This window comes from Dipodomys spectabilis, unplaced genomic scaffold (assembly GCF_019054845.1).
Source record: "Dipodomys spectabilis isolate Male_0828 unplaced genomic scaffold, ASM1905484v1 ptg000002l, whole genome shotgun sequence".
Taxonomy (NCBI): Eukaryota; Metazoa; Chordata; class Mammalia; order Rodentia; family Heteromyidae; genus Dipodomys; species Dipodomys spectabilis.
In genome coordinates, this window is record NW_024870679.1 from 55,756,619 (window position 1) to 55,775,647 (window position 19,029).

Below are 19,029 nucleotides of genomic sequence, written 5' to 3' on the forward strand. Positions count from 1 at the left end.
GGTTCATGCAGAGAGAGCTATGAACTGGAAACTAATGGGTTCTGTGGTAACTGAGAGCTGGAGATTAGGAATGGATAAGACTGCAAAACTAGTTGGGTGCTGGTGGCTCACTCCTGTAATCCTAGCTACTCAGGAGGCTGAGATCTAAGGACTGCAGTTCAAAGCCAACCCAGGCAGGAAAGTCCATGAGACTCATCTCCAATAAACCACCAGAAAACTAGAAGTGGTGGTGTGGCTCAAGTGGTAGAGCGCTAGCTTTGAGCTGAAGAGTTCAGGGATGGCGCCCAAGTCCAGCATTCAAGCCCCACAACCACCACCACCACCACAACAACAAAAAGACTGCAGAACTGTGATTGCTACAATCCCATTTTTCCCCATAGAAAACCCCTCTGAGGTGGGTTTGCAGATAGAGTCACTGAGCAAGCTCTGAAGACTAACCTGATCCTCATGACCTGTGAGGACCTTGTCTCCTCACAGCCATGCACACCAGGCCTCCCCTGCTCCATGAAGATGGACTTCCCACAGGAAGGACTCCACAGTCACTTTTAGTGGATGTGGTTGCATGGGGCACCTCAGCACCACGCTGCCCTCTCGGGAAGACTTGAATGGCAAGGGAAAAGCCAAGGCCTCAGAGTCTCCAGGCAGGGTCCTCAAATCCAGGATATGTCACCAATAGCTCTGTGGACCTCAGAGATCTGCACATGTTCAATGTAGTTGTGAGCTTCTAGATCACTGGGTGTGGAGGAAATAATAAGTGCTAGATGCACAGTGAGAACTAGGGGGACAGGAAACTAGGTGCAGATGACAAACAAATCTCCTGACGTGTGCCAGTGCAGATCGGGAGCTGCCTGACAGCCTTTGCAATGAAGGTTTTTAGGTTAACAGTCTCATGGGAGATGACCAGGATAGACTAGTAATGTCTTCACTGAGTAGGGGCTGAAGTCATTTAGACACATGTGTTAGATGGGTTTGGCGTTCTGTGCTATCATTACCATGATGAAATGGCTAGTATTTATTTCAACATATACCATGATAGACTTTTATCTATGGTGAGTAGGCATCTGCTTTGCTTTGTTTTGCCCCCAATGACAGAGTTAATCTCTTTCTCTACACACATGTTAATGCGCCTTCCAAGTGCATTGGAGCACTCAGCAATGCATGAGATCCACATTCCACATTGTCTATCTCATGTGACTATACATCTCAACCAGCACGCCAAGGATGCAGTTCAGTGATCAAGCATTTGTGCAATATGCACAAGGCCCAAACATAAATTTCTCTGCTTCTCTTGTTTTTTTTTTTTTTTTTTTTTTTTTCTTTTTTCCCAGTCCTGGGGCTTGGGCCTGGGTACTATCCCTGAACTCTTCTTGCTCCAGGCTAGCACTCTATCACTTGAGCTACAGCACCACTTCCAGGTTTTTTTTGGTAGTTAATTGAAGAGTCTCACTGCCTTTCCTGCCCAGGCTGGCCTGGAACCGCAATCCTCAAATTTCAGTCTCCTGAGTAGCTAGGATTACAGGTGTGTGCCATTGGTGCCCAGCAACTTCCTCTCAGTTTTTCATTCCTTCCAACCAGACTCCTATTAGAATGCATAGCTCTGTTTCAATTCCAGCTGACCCATCAATGTTCAGTCAGAGTTTGGGCCCTTTGTTTGGGGGCTCCTAGCTCATCTGAGTCAGCCCTAGCCCTCTGAATGCCCTGACATGGGAGCCCACCTTAGACCAGGAGTTCTCCTTGCTGAGCAGGTCGGCGTAGAAGTAGGCCATCTTCCACTGGCCCTTGTAGGTAAAGCACCACATCAGCTCCCAGTAGCACATGTGGTGGAACTGCTTCCAGTGCTGCTGCGCCTCACAGCACTCCTCGAACCGCTGGATGGCCTATGGGCACCTGTGAGTCAGCCTGGTGGGTACTCACCTGGCACCACCCTGACTCTGCACCCTCTAACATCACAGTAGCCATGGCCTCCTCCAGTACATGGCGGTCCAGCCTTGTACCACATAGTGGCTGGGGAGCCAGGTGATCCGGCCTCAGGTCTGGTTCTACCCTATAAGTTGGACAGGACCTTACTTCCATTACTGGTCCTCTCTGGGACTCTAGATTTTTGGTCACAAAAGGAAAGGGCAGGACAGAGCCACACTACATTGGTAGTGAGATAATAATGTCTGTGCCTCAATGCTCTTCAAAGGGTCCAGTCATTCCCATGAGGTTACCTAGGCCTGGGGTATTTGTCCTGTCAGGGCCAGCTAAAGACCCTCAGAATGCCATATTGTAGAATCTGTTTTGAGCTTTGGTATAGCAGCTGGGATCTCTGCCCTGTCTGAGACCCTCCCCATCTCTAACTCTTTCCAGGGCTTAGCTCAGACCCTGCACTACCTTTCTACCCAGTAAGGGCCTAGTTTTATCACCATACCCTAAACAAGTGACCTTCCCAACTTTCTACCTTCCTCAAGCAACCCCCTCACCAGGAAAACTATTGTCCACATCTCTTAGCAAAATCCTCCATCTGGAGATGAGGTGGCCTCCCTCATCTCCAGACTGCTTCACCCACGCCTATGCTCTTGCTGATTCTCTCTTGGGTCCCACTCCTGGTCTGCCTTGTCCTTGAGGATGCCTCTGTATATCTGACTTCTGGTTGGGCTGGAGGACCCCAAGGGACACCCTTCCCCTCCCCTATCACTCACTGCATCAATGTTTCCTTTAATGGCTTCAATCCGCCCTGCAAAGAACAGGAAGATGGCACCCTGCAACGACATGGATGAAGGCCTGGTTGGGATCCATGGGGCACTGGCCAGCTATGAGCACTCAGCAGAGGGTGTGCTCACCTTGGGGTACCGGTTCAGGTAAGGCTTCAGCAGCTTCTCTGCCTCCTGGATGTTGACATTGCCAGTACCTAAAGGGGGAGGGCAGGGGAAGGATAATAGCTTCTCAGCATCAGCTCCTGTGCCCTGCTCCCAGCAACCTACCAGAACCTTCTAGAGACTTCTGTCTCTAGACTTCTGTAAAATGGGGATAATAATTCTCTTCTCCTGTCTCTGGGGTAGCATGAGCATTAAACAAGATAGTTGTCCTGACATCTTGGTACATGGCAGGGTTAATCCCCAGGAGCCTGCCCCTGCCAAGTCTGAATGCACCCTCACCCCCTCTAGCAGGTGGCACAAGCGCCTCCCGTTCCCAAGTGAGAGGCCAGCAGCTGGCGTCCAGTCACACACTGAGAAAGAGTCAACAGCCCAGGCCCCAGGGCAGTCGATGCGGCTGGTGCCTTTGGTTTCAGTACCCCGATCCCAGTCCCCGGGGTCCCAGCAGGGTGGCAGGCCCTCACTCTGGAAGATCACCAGATCCAGTACCCTGTGCCCACCCAGCACGATTCCTACCGAGCACGAAGGTGAGGAAGGTGTGGTAGCAGAGCAGCAGCATGACACAGAGCACGGCGCGGAAGCTGTGCCCTGATGCCCCCTCCTCTAGCTGCAGCAGCCCGTAGTCCTGGGGGACAGGAGGACAAGCTGAGGTTCCGAGAGAGGGGCAGGGGGTCTGCGAGGTCACTGGCCATCTATGAGGACTGGGTGGCTGGAGCGGGATCAGAAGGGCACTAGACTTGGGAGTCTGGAGGCCCTGAGGCTGCTCCCCTGCTGTGTGACCCTGAGCAAGAGGCAGCCTTCCCGGGGAAGGAAATCTGCTGCAGCTGGGGCCAGGCCCTCACCACTCCCGCAGCTTTTCCCTGTGTGCTCAGCACTGTGTGGGGCGAACCTCTGGTTTCAGGCTGTGATGGAGCTGGGACCAGAGCTTACCAGTTTACCTGTACACTACAGTCCCTTCTCCTACCTTCCTCAGGCTCTGCCTTCCCCTGTCAGTACTACCAGCACCTCAGCAGCCTGCTTTAGAGACTAGAACTGAAGGGGCTTCAGACATGCATGGCAGAGAGTCTTCTATGGAGCCCTACCCTGAGGGTTTTCCCTCCTTGAACTCTGGGCCTGGGCGCTGTCCCTGCGCTCTTCAGCTCAAAGCTAGTGCTCTACCACTTGAGCCATAGCCCCATTTCCAGTTTTCTGGTGGTTTATTAGAAATAAGGGTCTCACAGACTTTCCTTGCCCAGGCTGGCTTTGAACCGTGATCCTCAATTACAGGCGTGAGCTACCGGCACCCAACATACTATTTCTTTTTTATGTTTATGGTCTGTCTGTCTGTCTGTCTGTCTGTCTGTCTGTCTCTCTCTCTCTCTCTCTCTTTGCTTACCAGTCCTGGGGCTTGAACTCAGGGTCTGGGCACTGTCCCTGAGCTTCCTTTGCTCAAGGATAGCACTCTACCACTTGAGCCACAGCATTACCTCTAGCCTTTTTTCTGTTTATATGGTACTGAGGAATCAAACCCAGGGCTTCATGCATGCTAGGCAAGCACTCTACCACTAAGCCACCTTCCCAGCCCCTATGATTACGTTCTTATGCCAACTAATATGGGGTTTGTATAGCAATGTTTCCTTTAAATACACTGAAGGAAAAATGATGTCACTTTTGAGAAAAATAGTATCAGCACTACCAGCTTGTCCGTGGACAGGGCAGAGCAAGAAGGACAGAAGAAGTACACATGAATGAGGCCATCTGGCCTACAGATGAGGCTCTTCAGATGAGCCTTAAGACTTGCTCAGACCACGGGGGGGGGGGAGGGGGGTTGAAGCTGTACCAACTGAGAGCTCCTGACTTGCAGACCAGTATTTCTTTCACCACTTGATTCTCCACCATCAAGAAGATCAGTGATCTACCTCCAGTGGGGGCAGATACTTGGGGTTCTTGACCTCAATAAAGCCTATGGGTGTTTGAGCTCTCTGGTCCTGGTCACGATCTGATACACAGGAGGACTTCCCTGAGCTTTTTCTCTGATAAGGTAAGAGCTCTCAAAAAAATCATCCTGGAGAGGAGGACTTTCCCAAGACCCTGAAATAAGGAAGTATTCAAGGGGAGAAGACCTGTGTCCTGGCCACACACTGAGGTGGGGTAAGGCAGGACTGGCACCCAGGCCCACAGCTCCTTAGCCTCATCCCATCCAGCCCTGCTCCAGTCCTAGGACTGAATAGGATTAAGGTACCAGAAAGCAGATGGTTACCTTATTTCCCGAGAACCCCACAAACTCCAGCAGCCGCAGGATCCTAGTAGGAAGCATGGACAGCGTCTGTGGGAACAGAGATAGGGGCCCATGGAGGGTGCTAAGGGGTGGGGGCGGGGAACCTCACCCCAAGGCCAGATTTTGAAAAGGGCTTTCCCAGAGAGGGGAGGAAAGGGGAGGAGAGGGGAGGAGAGGGGAGGGGAGGGGAGGAGAGGGGAGGGGAGAGCTGCCACGTCTCCTAGACACACACAGGAATGTCTCTGGCCACCAAGGCGGGGGGGGGGGGGGCGGGGGGACCTGTATATCCCTTGAGACCCCCTCACACAGCAGGCACAGCACTCGCAAGTGTTCCTGTCCCAGCTCACACTGCTGCTTCTGCCTGGAACCCCCTTCCCCGCCTGGAACTCCTGTAGATCCTTCGAGCTCCAGCTCAGATGTTTAACTGCCTCCCCCAGGAAATCTTTCCCAGCTTCCCCTAAGACGACTTGACTCTCTGTCCCCTGTCAGTCAGCAGCTGGTTCCAGGCCTGTCCTCCTCCCTGGCTCCACTAAGCCTTAGCAACCAGTTTTCCAGGATAGAAGAAACTCTGGCTTATTGGGCTGGTCCAGTTCTGGTGCTAGAATCACTTGCATGGCTGAGAGCTTCATGCTATCAGTGTGACATACGCATGCTCAGCCACTCTCCAAGCACTCCAGCACCTCCACTGTGACCCTGACGATGAGCTCCTCAAAGCTGGACACAAGTCAAGATCGTGTGGGGTCCTGGTGCTCACCACACAGTCATGCACCATGGTCCTCATGGCTGACCACGTGTAGAATAATAAAGGACCTGCAGTGCCTGTTTATCTGGAGCCCAGACACCAGGGAAATGGGGCTGGGGGAACCGCCACTCACCAGGTTGAAGGCCCCGACACCAAGCTTCACCCCTCCTTCAAAGTGCCTGAAGCTCTCCGCCTTACAATACTGTGAGGACTGGATGAGACTGTCCAGCTCCCTGTGTGAAGATCAAAGCACTATTCAGCCATATCCTGGGAGTGTGGGTGAGGATCCATTCTAGCTGGGCCTGCAGTGAACTCCTGCCCAATCTCGTAGATTCAGGGAGCTGATATGCGAGGAATTGCTACCAGCCAGTATATGCCTCACCCCTACATTTCAACCCTCTGGCTCCAGTGTGACCTGCCTGGCCCAACTTCTAGACATAGGTCCATGCTCTCAAACATGGCTTCTCATCCTGACATTTTAGGCAGGATACTTTTTTGTTGGGGGGAGTTGAAGGAAGCCTGTCCCAGTTAGTATATTCGCTAGTACCTCCCTGGTGCCCTCTAGTTGTGAGTAGCATCTTCTCAGACAACTGACATTCTCTAGACATTGCCAAGGGTCTCCTGGGGCACAACTGCCCCCAACTGAGAACACTGGGCTGTGAACTCAAACTCTCCTCTCTCCGGAAGTCTTCCTGGAGTTTACCTGCTTCCTCCTGGTCCTGAATGGCACAGAGTCTAGAGCCCAGTACAGAGGCTATAAAGATCTGCCTGCCTCTGCCTGGGCTGTGAGCACTATAGGGGCTTCCAGGCAGCAAGCATTCCTGAGGTTTCTCTGTGCCAGGCACTGGAGGGCAGCAGAAAGCACAGATACCCTCGGTATTCCCATCTGTGGTACAGTGTCCCTGACAGACAGCATTCCAAAGGCCCTGAGGTAAAGGGTCAGCTTAGAATATTTGAAGAACAGCGAGAAGATCCAACAGGTCTGAGGTAGAAAGAGGAAGGAAATGTGACAAGGAAGACAGAAGAGTTGTCCCAGGAATGACAGGACAATGCCTCAGAGCTCTATTCTAAGGGGAGTTGGTAAGGGGTTGGCCTGACTGTGGAGACATCATTCTGGCTGGAGACGTAGGGGCCAGAGCACTTGTCTGGTTGTCCCTGAACAGATGCAGTTCCCCCAACAGAGCATGGTGCCCCCACACTGTGTGGTGTGTTGGGCTTGGTAATACTGCCTTACTGGCTGACACCTAGACCCATTAAAGTTAAGATAGCTGGGCACTGGTGCTCATGCCTGCCATCCTAGCTACTCAGGAGGCTAAGGATCACAGTTCAAAGCCAGCCTAGGCAGTTAAGTCCATGAAACTCTTATCTCCAATTAACCACCACAAAGCTGGAAGTGGAGCTGTGGCTCAAGTACTAGCCTTGAAGTAAAAGCTTAGGGACAGCCTCCTGGCCCTGAGGTCAAGCCTCAGAACCAGTCATAGGGGTGCTTGAGCTCACAACAGAGGTCCAGCTTCAAGCCAGAAGTCCACCTCCCACAGTGCAGCTGGAGAGGCACAGGGACATAGCTCCTGGGCCCGCCCCCTCCCCCCTCCGCTCTCCCCACACCGGCCCCGCTCACTTGTAGGTTTGATAGCTGTTTCGAACTTTGATGCCACCCTTGATGAAGCTCACCATGTTCTCGTCCTACAGGAGGAAGAAATGTTACAGTTGAGCCCCGGGGCAGGCAGGCAGCCAGATGTGGCCTGAGGAATCCCAAAAGGTTCTGGGCCTTGAGTGTCTGGTTCCCTGTGTCTGGATCTATGAAGGAACTGCAGGAGGTAAGGAGGCTGCTTTCCCCCACTTCTACACACCCTGGGTGCTTGGCCAGAGGTCTGGGCTGGGGGACATGCCCTGATAGACAGGGCCTCCCTTTAGGGGGAAAGACTGTGAGAGGAGGAAAGAGGCTCATTTCTGAACTGCCTGTACTTTCTGCCACACGTGGGTGTTTATCACATTTATCTTTTGAAGCACCAGTGCCCCCGCCAGCCTGGCAGCTCCTGAGAGACCCACGGGAGGGCGGGGGGAGGGGGTGCTGTAGAAGCCATGTTCATAGCAGCAGGTGGGTGAGAGCGTAGCACAGCCACCGCAGGGATGGGTGCAGAAGGCAAGTCCCTTGAGGCCGTTATGAAGCTCAAAACTAAGGAAACATGACCATATGCTCTTCAGACACAAACAAGATGGATGAGGAACTTTCTAGGTAGCAGCCCAGACAGTGGGAGGAGGCCGGGGTGGGGGTTGGGGGGAGACAGGGTGAATTACCACTGAGATCTGCTCTTTGGCTGGTTGAAGAGGGGATTGTGGGTATTTATATTTGTGATTATATAATAAACAAGTAAATGAAATAAAATGCTACTCATGGTGCAGGTGTTACAGCGAGTCTGACACCAGGAATTAGAATGAACACAATTCTGATCGACTAAGGTCCAAAAGAGGAAAATAAAAGCATGCCCCTTTAAAACAGGATCTAGTTACATAGTCCAGGCTAACCTTGAACAACTCCTTGCCCAAGCCTCCTAAGTGCTAGGATTACAAACATACTCTCCCACCCCTGGCTTTATACAGGATTTTAATGTGTGACATCATATCCCAGGCTTCCTGGTTAAAAAACAAAACAAAACTCATGCAATGAGAGTGCTCATAATTACCAATGTATGGTGAAGGTACCTGGCTCTGACTTGGCTGGATCTAGATTCAAATCCCAGTTCATCATTTGTTAATTGTGTGGCCTTGGGAAGGTGACTCCTTTCCCAAGTCTTGGACTTTGAGGTAAAGATTAAATAATAATGGGACATGCATAAAACAAACTCAGGTGTGAGATTTATAAAAAATGACACACTATATTCGACTATATGTAAAAGTCTGGTACACTGAGTGATGAGTGTTTGTCAAATGGGTACAAGTGCAAAAGGCTTCTGGCAATGCCTGGACATAGTAGACGCAGCCCCATAGTAACAGGGTGTGGGGATGGTGCACCCATTCTCTTCTGCATCAAGCCTGGCCAGGGTCAGGAGTCGGGGGCTCTGAACCTGGGTCTTCATCAGGCCCACAGGGGATGGGGTCATGCCTGGACCTGGTGACTGATGCAAAATTCAAGGCAGGGATTCCTACCTGCAGGAAGGTCAGCGCCGCTCTCTGCAGCAGGCACTCTGCGTAGCAGACCTCGGCATGCATTTCCTCTGTGGGGAGGAAAATCAAAGCCCTGAGGCTTCCTGAGGCTGTGGACAGGGGCCTTGGGTCCAATCCTCCAGCCCTTACCTCCCTCAAAAGCAAAGGAAGCCTGCAGCAGCACTGTGCGACCTCGACTGCTCCATTGCTCTGACCCAAGTTAGCTCACATCTCCATCTTTGTAGTGGATACCCAGTTCCAATACTCAGGATGGATATCAGCACAACCTCATCTTCTTGTTCCCAGGGACCATCAGAGGCTGTGTTAGGTACAAGAATCTTCCAGGGCTCTCTAGGTGGGCTAAGATTGTTTGTCCTGTGCTGGACAATCCCAAAATACTCATGGCTGGCTTCTGCCATACATGGTCATGGCACAAAGAAGCTACGTGAGTTACAACCCAGACCATCTCCTCTGCTTCTGCCAACCGTCTCATCCCGTGTGTCAGCTTCTAAACCCCAGACTCTTCTCCCAGGCAGACCAGTCAGAGAGCACGCCTAATGTACATTCGGGTCTCAGCTCCCCTCCGCTGGAGCAGCAAAGCTAGGCCTGGTGACAGCTTTCCTTACGTCAGCTTCTGGGTTCCTTGCCAGGGAAAGACGCATGGGTGGGTCTCACTCACCTCGTGCCCTCACCAGAGGGCCACTCCTGGAAAGGGGCCAGACCTCCTCTACCTGTGTCCCCACCTTGAGGCAAGGCCCAGCCCCATGGGTGACACCTGCTGCCCTCTCTTATCTAGGCCTACAGCCACCCAGGCTCAGCATGCTTGAGGGCACACCCTGACGCCATACCTTCCGTGAATTGCTCCATGGTGGGCCGGTATACCAGGCTGAAGGAGTCTGTCACAGAAGACTTCCTCCGGCGCCTGAAGAAATTAAAGGAGCCACTGGTCATTTGGTCAGGTGGTGAGAAGGGCCCAGTCCTGGTCCTACTTATCTGTGCCCCTCTTTTCTGTACTCCCCAGAATTCCAAGGCTCCTCCTATGGAAGTCTGCAGACACTGGACTCCCCACTGCTCAGCCAAATCCAGAACTTCCTCACCTCTTCACCACTGCTGTTGCCGCTACCCAGAGTCTCCTTTTTCCTTCCCCCTCTTCCTTCTCTCTCCTGGGCCATCCTTCAGAACCCCCCCCCCGCCCCCCCCCGGGAGTCTTTCCCACTCCTCAGGCTCACCCTCCACCCCTCCCTCTGGCTTCCCTGCATCATGTTGGGATGTCACTGTCCTGGTCTAGGTCCCTTATGGTTGATGATCTCCAGGTCACACGGGCTTGGCCTGGAATAAGCATGTATCCAGTAGACGATGACTCAACCAAACACAAACTCTTCGGGTCTATTATTTCATTCATTCAAGCAAGGAATGAGAACCAAATATGTTGTTCACTAGGGTCCTGCACACCATGTTTTCAGGCAATCCCTAGGGCAATCTTGCAGTGGGTATATGGGTATATCATCACACCCATTTTATAGATGAGGAAAGTTGACCAGAGAGGGATCATGGCCAAAGAGTTACAAAATGAGAGTCCAGTTGGCACTGGTTGCTGGAAGCTGCTCAGTATACTGGTGTGGGCAACAAGGTTCTGGGACATGTAGATAAAGCTTTCAGCATTCAAGGATACCACCTCTTAGCCCAAAGAAACAGCACTAATAGTGGCATTCTAGGCCTTGGTTAGATCAGGGTGACAGACAGGAAGGTGGGCCTCATAACCCCAATCCCTGACCCCACAGCCTGACCTCTGACACAGTGACTGCGCTTCCTTCATCATGCTGCCAGCAAGCAGGATGTCCTGAGGGTCGAAGGTCATCATAGCCTGCATCTCCAGGATGGTGGCATAGGTCAGTGAGTGGTACATGCTCTCCTTGGTTCTGCCGAAGAGAGAGAAGACATTGGACACACTGTTCCTAGACCTCCCCCCATCCTCCATTTCCTTCCAGTTTTCAGCAGGGGAGAAAATAGGACCAGTTAATCCTTTCTGACCCTTTCACTACTGTTCAGAAAACTCTGACTCCAGTGAGATCCTGTTCTAGCTCTTCTACCTCCAGTTCAGTGGCCCCAAGGGACCTGACAGGCATGAGCCTCAGCCCTTCTCCTCTGCAGCAAGGCCAGCAGGACTAGCAAAGGGCTAGTTGGCCTCAGGTTGGCCTGAGGCTGCCCTTTCTGCCTCCACCTTCAGCAGGCTGACTCCTAGTCCTGCCTGACCCTTTCTATGTCCAAGCCCATACTGCCTTCATCCCCTTCCACACACCCTGGATCTCTTCAGAGGCCCCCTTTGCCTCCCTCATCCCATCACCTGACCCACATCCCCAGGTTGAACCCTTCCCCCTGCCCATCTCTCCAGCCTCTTGTTGCTCCCCTACCCTGCTCTGATCCGGTCACACTCAAGGTCGTACATGGGCTTTACAAACCACAGAGAAGACCCTGTGCTTCCCACCTCTGGGCCTTTGCCCATACTCTTCCCCCAGCCTGACACACCCTTCTCCTACCACCACAGTTCCCTTGACTGTCTGCCAAGGCCTGCCAGGGGCCTCACAGGCCCCTGGGAAGCCAGGGCTTCTCCTCAGAGATTTCATGTTTATAACAAGGCAGGGCCACAGTGAACCCACACCAGCACAGGCTCAGCTCTCTCCACAGACCATAAGTCTCCGAGGGACAGGGCTGGGGATGACTCATCTCTGTGCTCAGCTGCAGCGTGACATGCAGTGTCAATGAGCCATGGTGCCTTGGGAAGCCTTCCTTCCGCCTCCTTGAGCCTTCACAGCTTCTGCTCCTTCACTAGAGGGTGTTCTGGTGGGGGTGGCAGCCAGCCACCAGTCTAACACATGGAGAGTGCCAGGGTAAGGAGGGGTGAGAATGATGCCAGTCTTAGGGGAGACCCTTAGCAGGCTTAGGGTCTTGGCTGCTGCTGGGGGAAATACAGCTGGCCCACCTGGACACAATGGCCTTGAGCTGGTGGGAGAGCACAGCTCTCCAGACTACAGTTTCCCCGCGAGTTACCACACTCCTCAGTACCGGGCTAATCCTGGGAACTTCAGAGGAGGGGCGACTAAGCCTTATAGCTGGTTTTATTGTTAAATCGTGTAACTTTAGCCACCTTCCTTTCTTATTTAAAAATCACCTGTAAAGCTGAGCATAAGTGGCTCATGCCTGTAATCCTAGCTACTCAGGAACTCAGGAAGCTGAAATCTAAGGATCATGGTTCAAAGCCAGCACAAGCGGGAAAGTCCATGAAATTCTTTGGTCAATTTTTTTTTTTTTTTGTCGGTCATGGGGCTTGAACTCTGGACCTGGGTGCTGTCCCTGAGCTCTTCAGCTCAAGGCAAGGGCTCTACCACTGAGCCACAGCGCCACTTCCTCCATGAGATTCTCATCTCCAATTAGCCACCAAAAAAGCTGGAAAGTGGAGCTGTGACTCAAATGACAGAGTGCCAGTCTTGAAAACAAAAAGCTTTGGGACACTTCCCTGGCCCTGAGTTCGAGCCCTTTTACTGGCACACACACACACACACACACACACACACAATTAATTAATTAGTCGATAAGATTTAAAAATCACCTGTAAAAGGATAAAGTGAGGTGAAGTGAGTTTTTTGTTTGTTTACTTCTGAGTGATGGGCAGGTGAGGACCAAAGGTTCTGAAGGGAACAAAAGGCCCCATCCCTGCCCTACCAGTGCTCAGGACACCTTCCAGGCCAGAGCCAGGGCTGTTTGGCCTGACAGTGGCTTGTAGAAATGAGGTAGATCTCTGCCACAGGGGTGATGATATCTGGACTCCCGAGTCTCTCCAACATAGCTTGGCATCTTGGCTTTGCCATTCACCCACTGTGTGACTCTGGTCAGCCTCAATCTCTCGGAATCACATCTCTCCTCTATCAAAATGAATTCAAGTTAGGTGCTAGTGGCTCACGCCTGTAATCCTAGCTACCCAGGAGGCTGAGATCTGAGGATCACAGTTCAAAGCCAGCCTGGGCAGTTAAGTCTGTGAGACTCTTATTTCTAATTAACCACCAGAAAACTGGAAGTGGCGCTTGTGGCTCAAAGTAGCAGAGCACTAGCCTTGAGCATAAAAGCTCAGGGGTGGTACCCGGGCCCTGAGTTCAAGCCCCAGGCCAGCACAGAAATATAATTTAATAAAATGAATTCATGAACTCTAGGACTTAATGCCTAGTTTAAATATTTAGCCCAGGCCAGGGCTACATAATCCTTGCTGAGGAAATGTCAAGGATCAAGGATCACTTTCTAGCATAAAACCCCAGACACCATCCCCCCAGATAGGGACTGACACCCTTCAGCAGACCTGACTACCTCTTTATCCTCTCTTCCCTCTTGCTCTCCCCAGGACTCAGCCCAGATCCAGCTGCTGAGTCCAGATTGGTGCTGAGCCCAGGAAGTGTCGAGGTGTCCCTCGACAGCCACATTGTTGGCAGACAAAGTGGAATTTCCAGTCTGAGGCCTGAGGCCCCAACATGTACCTGTTCCCTTCTTCCTTCTACCTGAGAGACCCCCCCCCAATTCTGACCTGGAATGGAAATAGGGCTCAGGGGTATGATAGCCCCCAAACCTCAGGCACCCCAAGATTAATGTGTAGCCCATGAGTTCTCATTTGTATATAGAACATCCAGATCTGTGAGCTGGGCCCAGCTCTGCAGCATAATGCCCACTGGGGTCTGCTTTCTGTGGAGTAGTAACCAAGATGGGGAGAGTTCTGGAAGAGCTGTCAGCAGAGCAGGGTGGTAGACTGGGGACACCATGGCCACTATAGGGGACCCCAGGCCTTTTCCTTGGCTAGTATCCAGGGCTCAGGCCTTGCTATATCTGACCCTGTCCTCACTATCTGGGCATCCTCATCCTGACCCGACCCCACAGCTCCTTCCTGGCCCCCTGTGCCCAGCCTTATTTCTCAGGAAGCTCTGGGAAGATCTGGAAGGCAGACACAGACCCTCTGCTTCTGTAAGTCTTCTAGTTCACCGTCCTGAAAGGTCCCAACCCCACTGCTTGTCCTCTCAGACCTCACCTCACTGCCCCTCATCTCCAGACAAGTGACTTCTAGGACACTCACATCCTCCTTCACCATCCTTCAGCCCTCTGGGACTCTGCTAGCACCCAACTCAGCTCTCCCGACTCCAGCCTGAGCGTCTCCAGTCCTCAAACACACCAGCCCCTCCTTCACCTTCACTCACCTGACCAAGTGACTGTTCCCTCTGCCCAGGAAGGCCCCCTCCATCTGGCTCAGTCCTCATCCAGCCCATGTCACTTTCAATGTCACCTTGTCCAGGAAGCTTTCTCTGCTGTCACTGCCTTGAAACTCTTTGATAATTTGCAAACAAGTAACCTCATATAGTCACTTGGCAACAGGACCTAAATTATGTGGCTGGTCTTAAAGCCTTGCTGACTAGTTGGGGTCCCTGGGTAGATCTCAGCACCGCTTAGTGCTTGTTCCACTGTTTGAGAAGGTCTTGCTCAGCACTGGAGCCCTGGCATCCCTTACACTGTCTGGCACATGTGTGATGCTGAATGAGAGGTGTCCCCTCCCCCCGCCCCCTCCTGGGTACACCTTGACTACATCTTCATCATATAGAATGGCTCTCCTTTCAGAGTCTTTAAAGGACACTGGCCATCCTCCTAACCACAGGCCACATTCCTGTTCTCCCTTGTCACTCCATTGCCCCATTCTCCCTCCTCCAGCCTGTCACCTCTTCTGACCTTTCAACTTAGCTCCCTCATGCCAGCCCCTCTCTGGTGTAAATACACAACGCTAGGCCTTTCAACCTTCTGCTGCACCCAGATAGGAAACTCAGAACATTTCCTCCACACTGCCATTGAAGAAGGTTGGAGAGCAGCAGTGCATAGAAAGGCACAGATAGGCATGCCCTGAGCCAGGGGCCAACCTGGACCAGGCCCATCACACAGCTCAGAAATACCTACTTCTGCTGGGTGCTGCTTGCTCATGCCTATAATCCTAGCTACTCAAGCAGCTGAGATCTGAGGATCTCAGTTTGAAGCCAGCCCAGGCAGGAAAGTCTGTGAGACTCCTCTGTACCAAAAAACTGGAATCAAGAGGTATGGCTCAGCCAGGCACCGGTGGCTCATCCCTGTAATCCTAGCTACTCAGGAGGCTGAGATCTGAGGATCCAGCCTAGGCAGGAAAGTCTCTGAGACTCTTATCTCCAATGAACCAACAAAAAACTGGAAGTGGTGCTGTGGCTCAAGTGGTAGAGCACTAGTCTTGAGCTGAAGAGCTAAGGGACAGTGCCCAGGCCCAGAGTTCAAGCCCCACAACTGACCAAAAAAAAAAAAAAAGAGGTGTGCCTCAAGCCTTGAGTGACAAGGTCAAGGGAGAGCCCAAGGCCCTGAGTTCAAGCCCCATCTCTCACTCTTAGTTGATGACCTTTCTTCTTCCCTCAGAAAAATTCCAGGACATAGCATGGCTATACCCTGAACTTCCGGCACCTGGCACACACACTTATCTCTGCGCACACCCTTTTCATACTCTTCCTGATAGCAGCAGCATAAGGCCCTCCACGCAAAGTGGCCACCTCCTGACCACTGGAGACCCAAGCGAGCGCAGCAGTAAGAGCAGAGCTGCTGGGGCCAAGTAGGCCTGGACTTGAATTCCAGCTCAGTTGCTTATGAACACGAGTTAGAAAAAACTAACAGAGGAGCCTCCATGTTCTAAGGACAGTGTCTAGAGAAGATATATATGCAAGGTAATACAAACTTTGGTATAGACATTACTCAAGGAAGTGATATCATAAAAGGTGTGGTGGCAGGAACAGGAGGTTGGCAAGAGGATGGGGACAAAAGAGGGACCCTAGCCCTACTCATAGAATCAGGGAATTAGACAGACCCAAGGAGCAGGAATTGCAGCTGGAGCTCAGCCAACTGTGAGTGGGGTGGGGGAGGGGCAGCTCGTAAAAAACTGATTTATTAGCAACAATGATTTCTCCAGCTCAGTGATTCTCTGGGAGGTGGTAAAGTCCATACAAGGATGTATGGCAATGTCTGGAATCACTGTAATTTAGTCCCCTGGGGACACTTGGTAACTTTGGATGCAATCTTGGATGTCATGGGAGTGCTTGGGGACAGCGCTGCGGAAAGCTCTCACTAAAAGGACAGGGAAGAGTCTTGCCAAAGTGGCATAAGGCTGAGAACCAGAAGCTGCACTGTTTCACAGATGCATGGGAAAGAGGCCGCCTGTTCTCTGGGCTGCCTCCTTTAAAGCAAGGGCTTTCTCTGCTGAGTGACCCCCAGAGGCAAGGAAGGCAGCCCAGAGGAGAGAGAGATAGGGACCCTGTGGTAGGCACAGCTTTGAAGGCCATACAATGTCATCTGGTTTTAGTGTGTGTGTGTGTGTGTGTGTGTGTGTGTGTGTGTGTGTGTGTGTGTTTAATTTTAGTTTTTTTTTCCCCCCATTTCCTGGAGTTCATTTCCAGGAACATTATTTTATACGATGAGCTGCACATAGGCATACCACCTTTGTGTTCCCCTCCTAAGAGTATCCTTAATTTTAAATTTTATTTTTTATCGTGCTCTGACTTCCTTCTGTTGACCCTCAGAGTGCAGGATGGGTTAGAGTTAGATTAAGGTGTGGCCAGGTCTGTGCTGAGTGTCCGAGAATAAGGAGAGAGGCCAGTGTTTGTGCTTGGGGTGTGGTGGGACAAGCCTGGGACAGCCAGTTTCAAGTGCAGGAGGTGGCTGTGAGCCAGTGAGGGACAAGAAAGGACTGACTGGGAGGGAAGTGGGAGCTGGGACGCCTGGACATTCGGTGAGGAGCGGGGTGGGACCTGGCTGGCCTCAGACCATTGAATACTGCAGCCCCTGGCTCACCCTGATCCCTCAGATGAATACTGCAGCCCCTGGCTCACCCTGATCCCTCAGATAGTGGGAGGAACTTATCACAAGGACTGATTCTGATCATTCTCCTGGCCCCACCATCCCCCCAGAAGCTAGGCTCCTAACTCCAGGAGGAAAACAATGGGTCAGCCAAGTGTAGAGAAGAATCTATAAGCCAACTGAGTATTTGCCATGCTGGAATGTGGGGAAAGGAGGTGTGGCAGTACAGAGAAACCTTGGGGCTGACAACATAGGGAGAAAGGGAAAGCAGGCAGGCAGGAGCCATGATTGGACCCCTGGCCTCATCTCAGAATTTAGACAGCCCAGGGGTTCTCTGTCCACCCTGAGAAAGAGGGAAGCAGGCTTACCTTGCATGCTGACATGTGGGGCCAGCAGCTCTCTGAAGGATCATTCAAAAGACAATCTTACCAGCCTTGAGGCTGCTTGGCACAGACCTTCTATTTGCCTTTGAGTGGTTCATTCTTGTTTATTTATTTATTTTTGGGTCCCGTCATGGGGCCTGAACTCTGGGCCTGGGCGCTGTCCCTCAGCTCTTCAGCTCAAGGCTAGCGCTCTACCACTTGAGCCACAGCACCACTTCCAGCTTTTTTCTTTTTGCTTGCTTATGTGATGCTGAGGAATCGAACCCAGGGCCTCATGCATGCAAGGCAAGCACTCTACCACTGAGCCACCTTCCCAGCCCTGGTTCATTCTTAACTATGACAGAAAACTAGCCAGGGACCCTTGGTATTGGAGTGATAATTGGTTCCCACAATTAAGCAGAATTCAGGAACCCGTAGAAAGCAATTCATGCAATGCACGAATACAACATTTCTTATTCTGTGATAATAATGCTAACAATAATATCTAGTAGAATTATCTTGCTCATGTAATTATAACCCCTCTGTACAGTATTTTCACAATAAAAAAAAACCTAGTAGAGTACTTAATATACTAGGCTGTGTTCTAAGGAACCTTATATTCCTAATATAGCTATAAAGAAAAGTGAATTGATAAAGCAAGAATAAGATATTGCCAGGTGTGGTGGCATATACCTGTAATCTCAGCACTTGGAGGTCTGTGGTAGGATGACCTAGAATCTAAAGCCACTCTGAATTACATAGTGATGTGTGTGTGTGAGAGGGGGGCGGGGAAGAGAGAGGAGAGAGAGGGGTTAAAGGGAGGAAAGAAAGGAGATCCAGAGAACAATAAAGAAATCACATGGTTACAGAAGTCAATAGAAGAACTTAATTATAAGGCTGAGAAAATATATCAAACATTAGAGGAAGAAAAGATGCAGAAATGGAAAGGAGAGGAGGAAATAAGAGCCTTAGAAGAATGACCAAGGAAGTCAGTCACTTAACTTTAAGAAAGCCAGCAAAGCAGGGAAACAGAAGACAGAGGGAACTTCCTAGAACGGAGAGCTCCTGACAGGATCATCTTATGGAGTGTTTAGAGTTTATTATAAATGTATAGAAAATTAGGCAAATGAAAAAAATAAAGATCATTATTAACTCCAGAAAGGAAACATCATCTAATACACAACCTATTGCCACAGTATGTAATAATTACAAAGATACAAATATACAATGATATGGGCTGGGAAAGTGGCTCAGTAGTAGAGTGCTTGCCTTGCATGCATGAGGTCCTGGGTTCGATTCCTCAGTGCCACATAAGCAAAAAAAAAAAAAAAAATTCCAAATCGGAAGTGGCTCTGTGGCTCACGTGGTAAAGTGCTACCCTTGAGCTGAAGAGCTAAGGGACAGCAGCCCAGGCCCAGAGTTCAGGCCCCATGACTGACCAACAAAACAAAACAAATAAAATAAATAAAATAAATAAAAAAAACAAATATACAATGATACAAATATTGATGATTGATTAGTTAAATATTGTGATATAATAAAGAGGAGGATGAGGAAAGGGTATAAGGGTGTGAGAAAGCTAAATCCATGTCTACAGAGAGGGTCAGAGCTGGAGATATGGCTTAAGTGATAAAGCTCTTGCCTAACAAGACCTTGAGTTTAAACCTCAGTGCTGAGAGAGAGAGGGGCGGGGGAGGGAGGATGGAATATGACATTTATAAGTGAGAGGTAGAAGACCAGCCACAGTAGCCCACACCTGTAATCCAGCACTTGGGAGCCAGCAGG

General features: G+C 51.0%; 1 protein-coding gene across 4 annotated transcripts in view; it reads right to left on the reverse strand.

Moving 5' to 3' along the window:
• The window catches only part of Ttc39a (tetratricopeptide repeat domain 39A), a 41,860-nt gene that overhangs the window by 9,596 nt on the left and 13,235 nt on the right, over positions 1–19,029 (reverse strand). For all 4 annotated transcript variants that reach the window (XM_042684383.1, XM_042684365.1, XM_042684373.1 and 1 more), the window contains 10 exons: positions 10,786–10,917; positions 9,847–9,920; positions 9,002–9,069; positions 7,473–7,537; positions 5,988–6,087; positions 5,095–5,160; positions 3,372–3,480; positions 2,823–2,890; positions 2,682–2,741; positions 1,716–1,877 (listed from right to left, as the gene is read on the reverse strand). In XM_042684383.1, the coding sequence (XP_042540317.1) occupies positions 1,716–1,877; positions 2,682–2,741; positions 2,823–2,890; positions 3,372–3,480; positions 5,095–5,160; positions 5,988–6,087; positions 7,473–7,537; positions 9,002–9,069; positions 9,847–9,920; positions 10,786–10,917 (904 nt within the window). The remainder of the gene's footprint in view (positions 1–1,715; positions 1,878–2,681; positions 2,742–2,822; positions 2,891–3,371; positions 3,481–5,094; positions 5,161–5,987; positions 6,088–7,472; positions 7,538–9,001; positions 9,070–9,846; positions 9,921–10,785; positions 10,918–19,029) is intronic.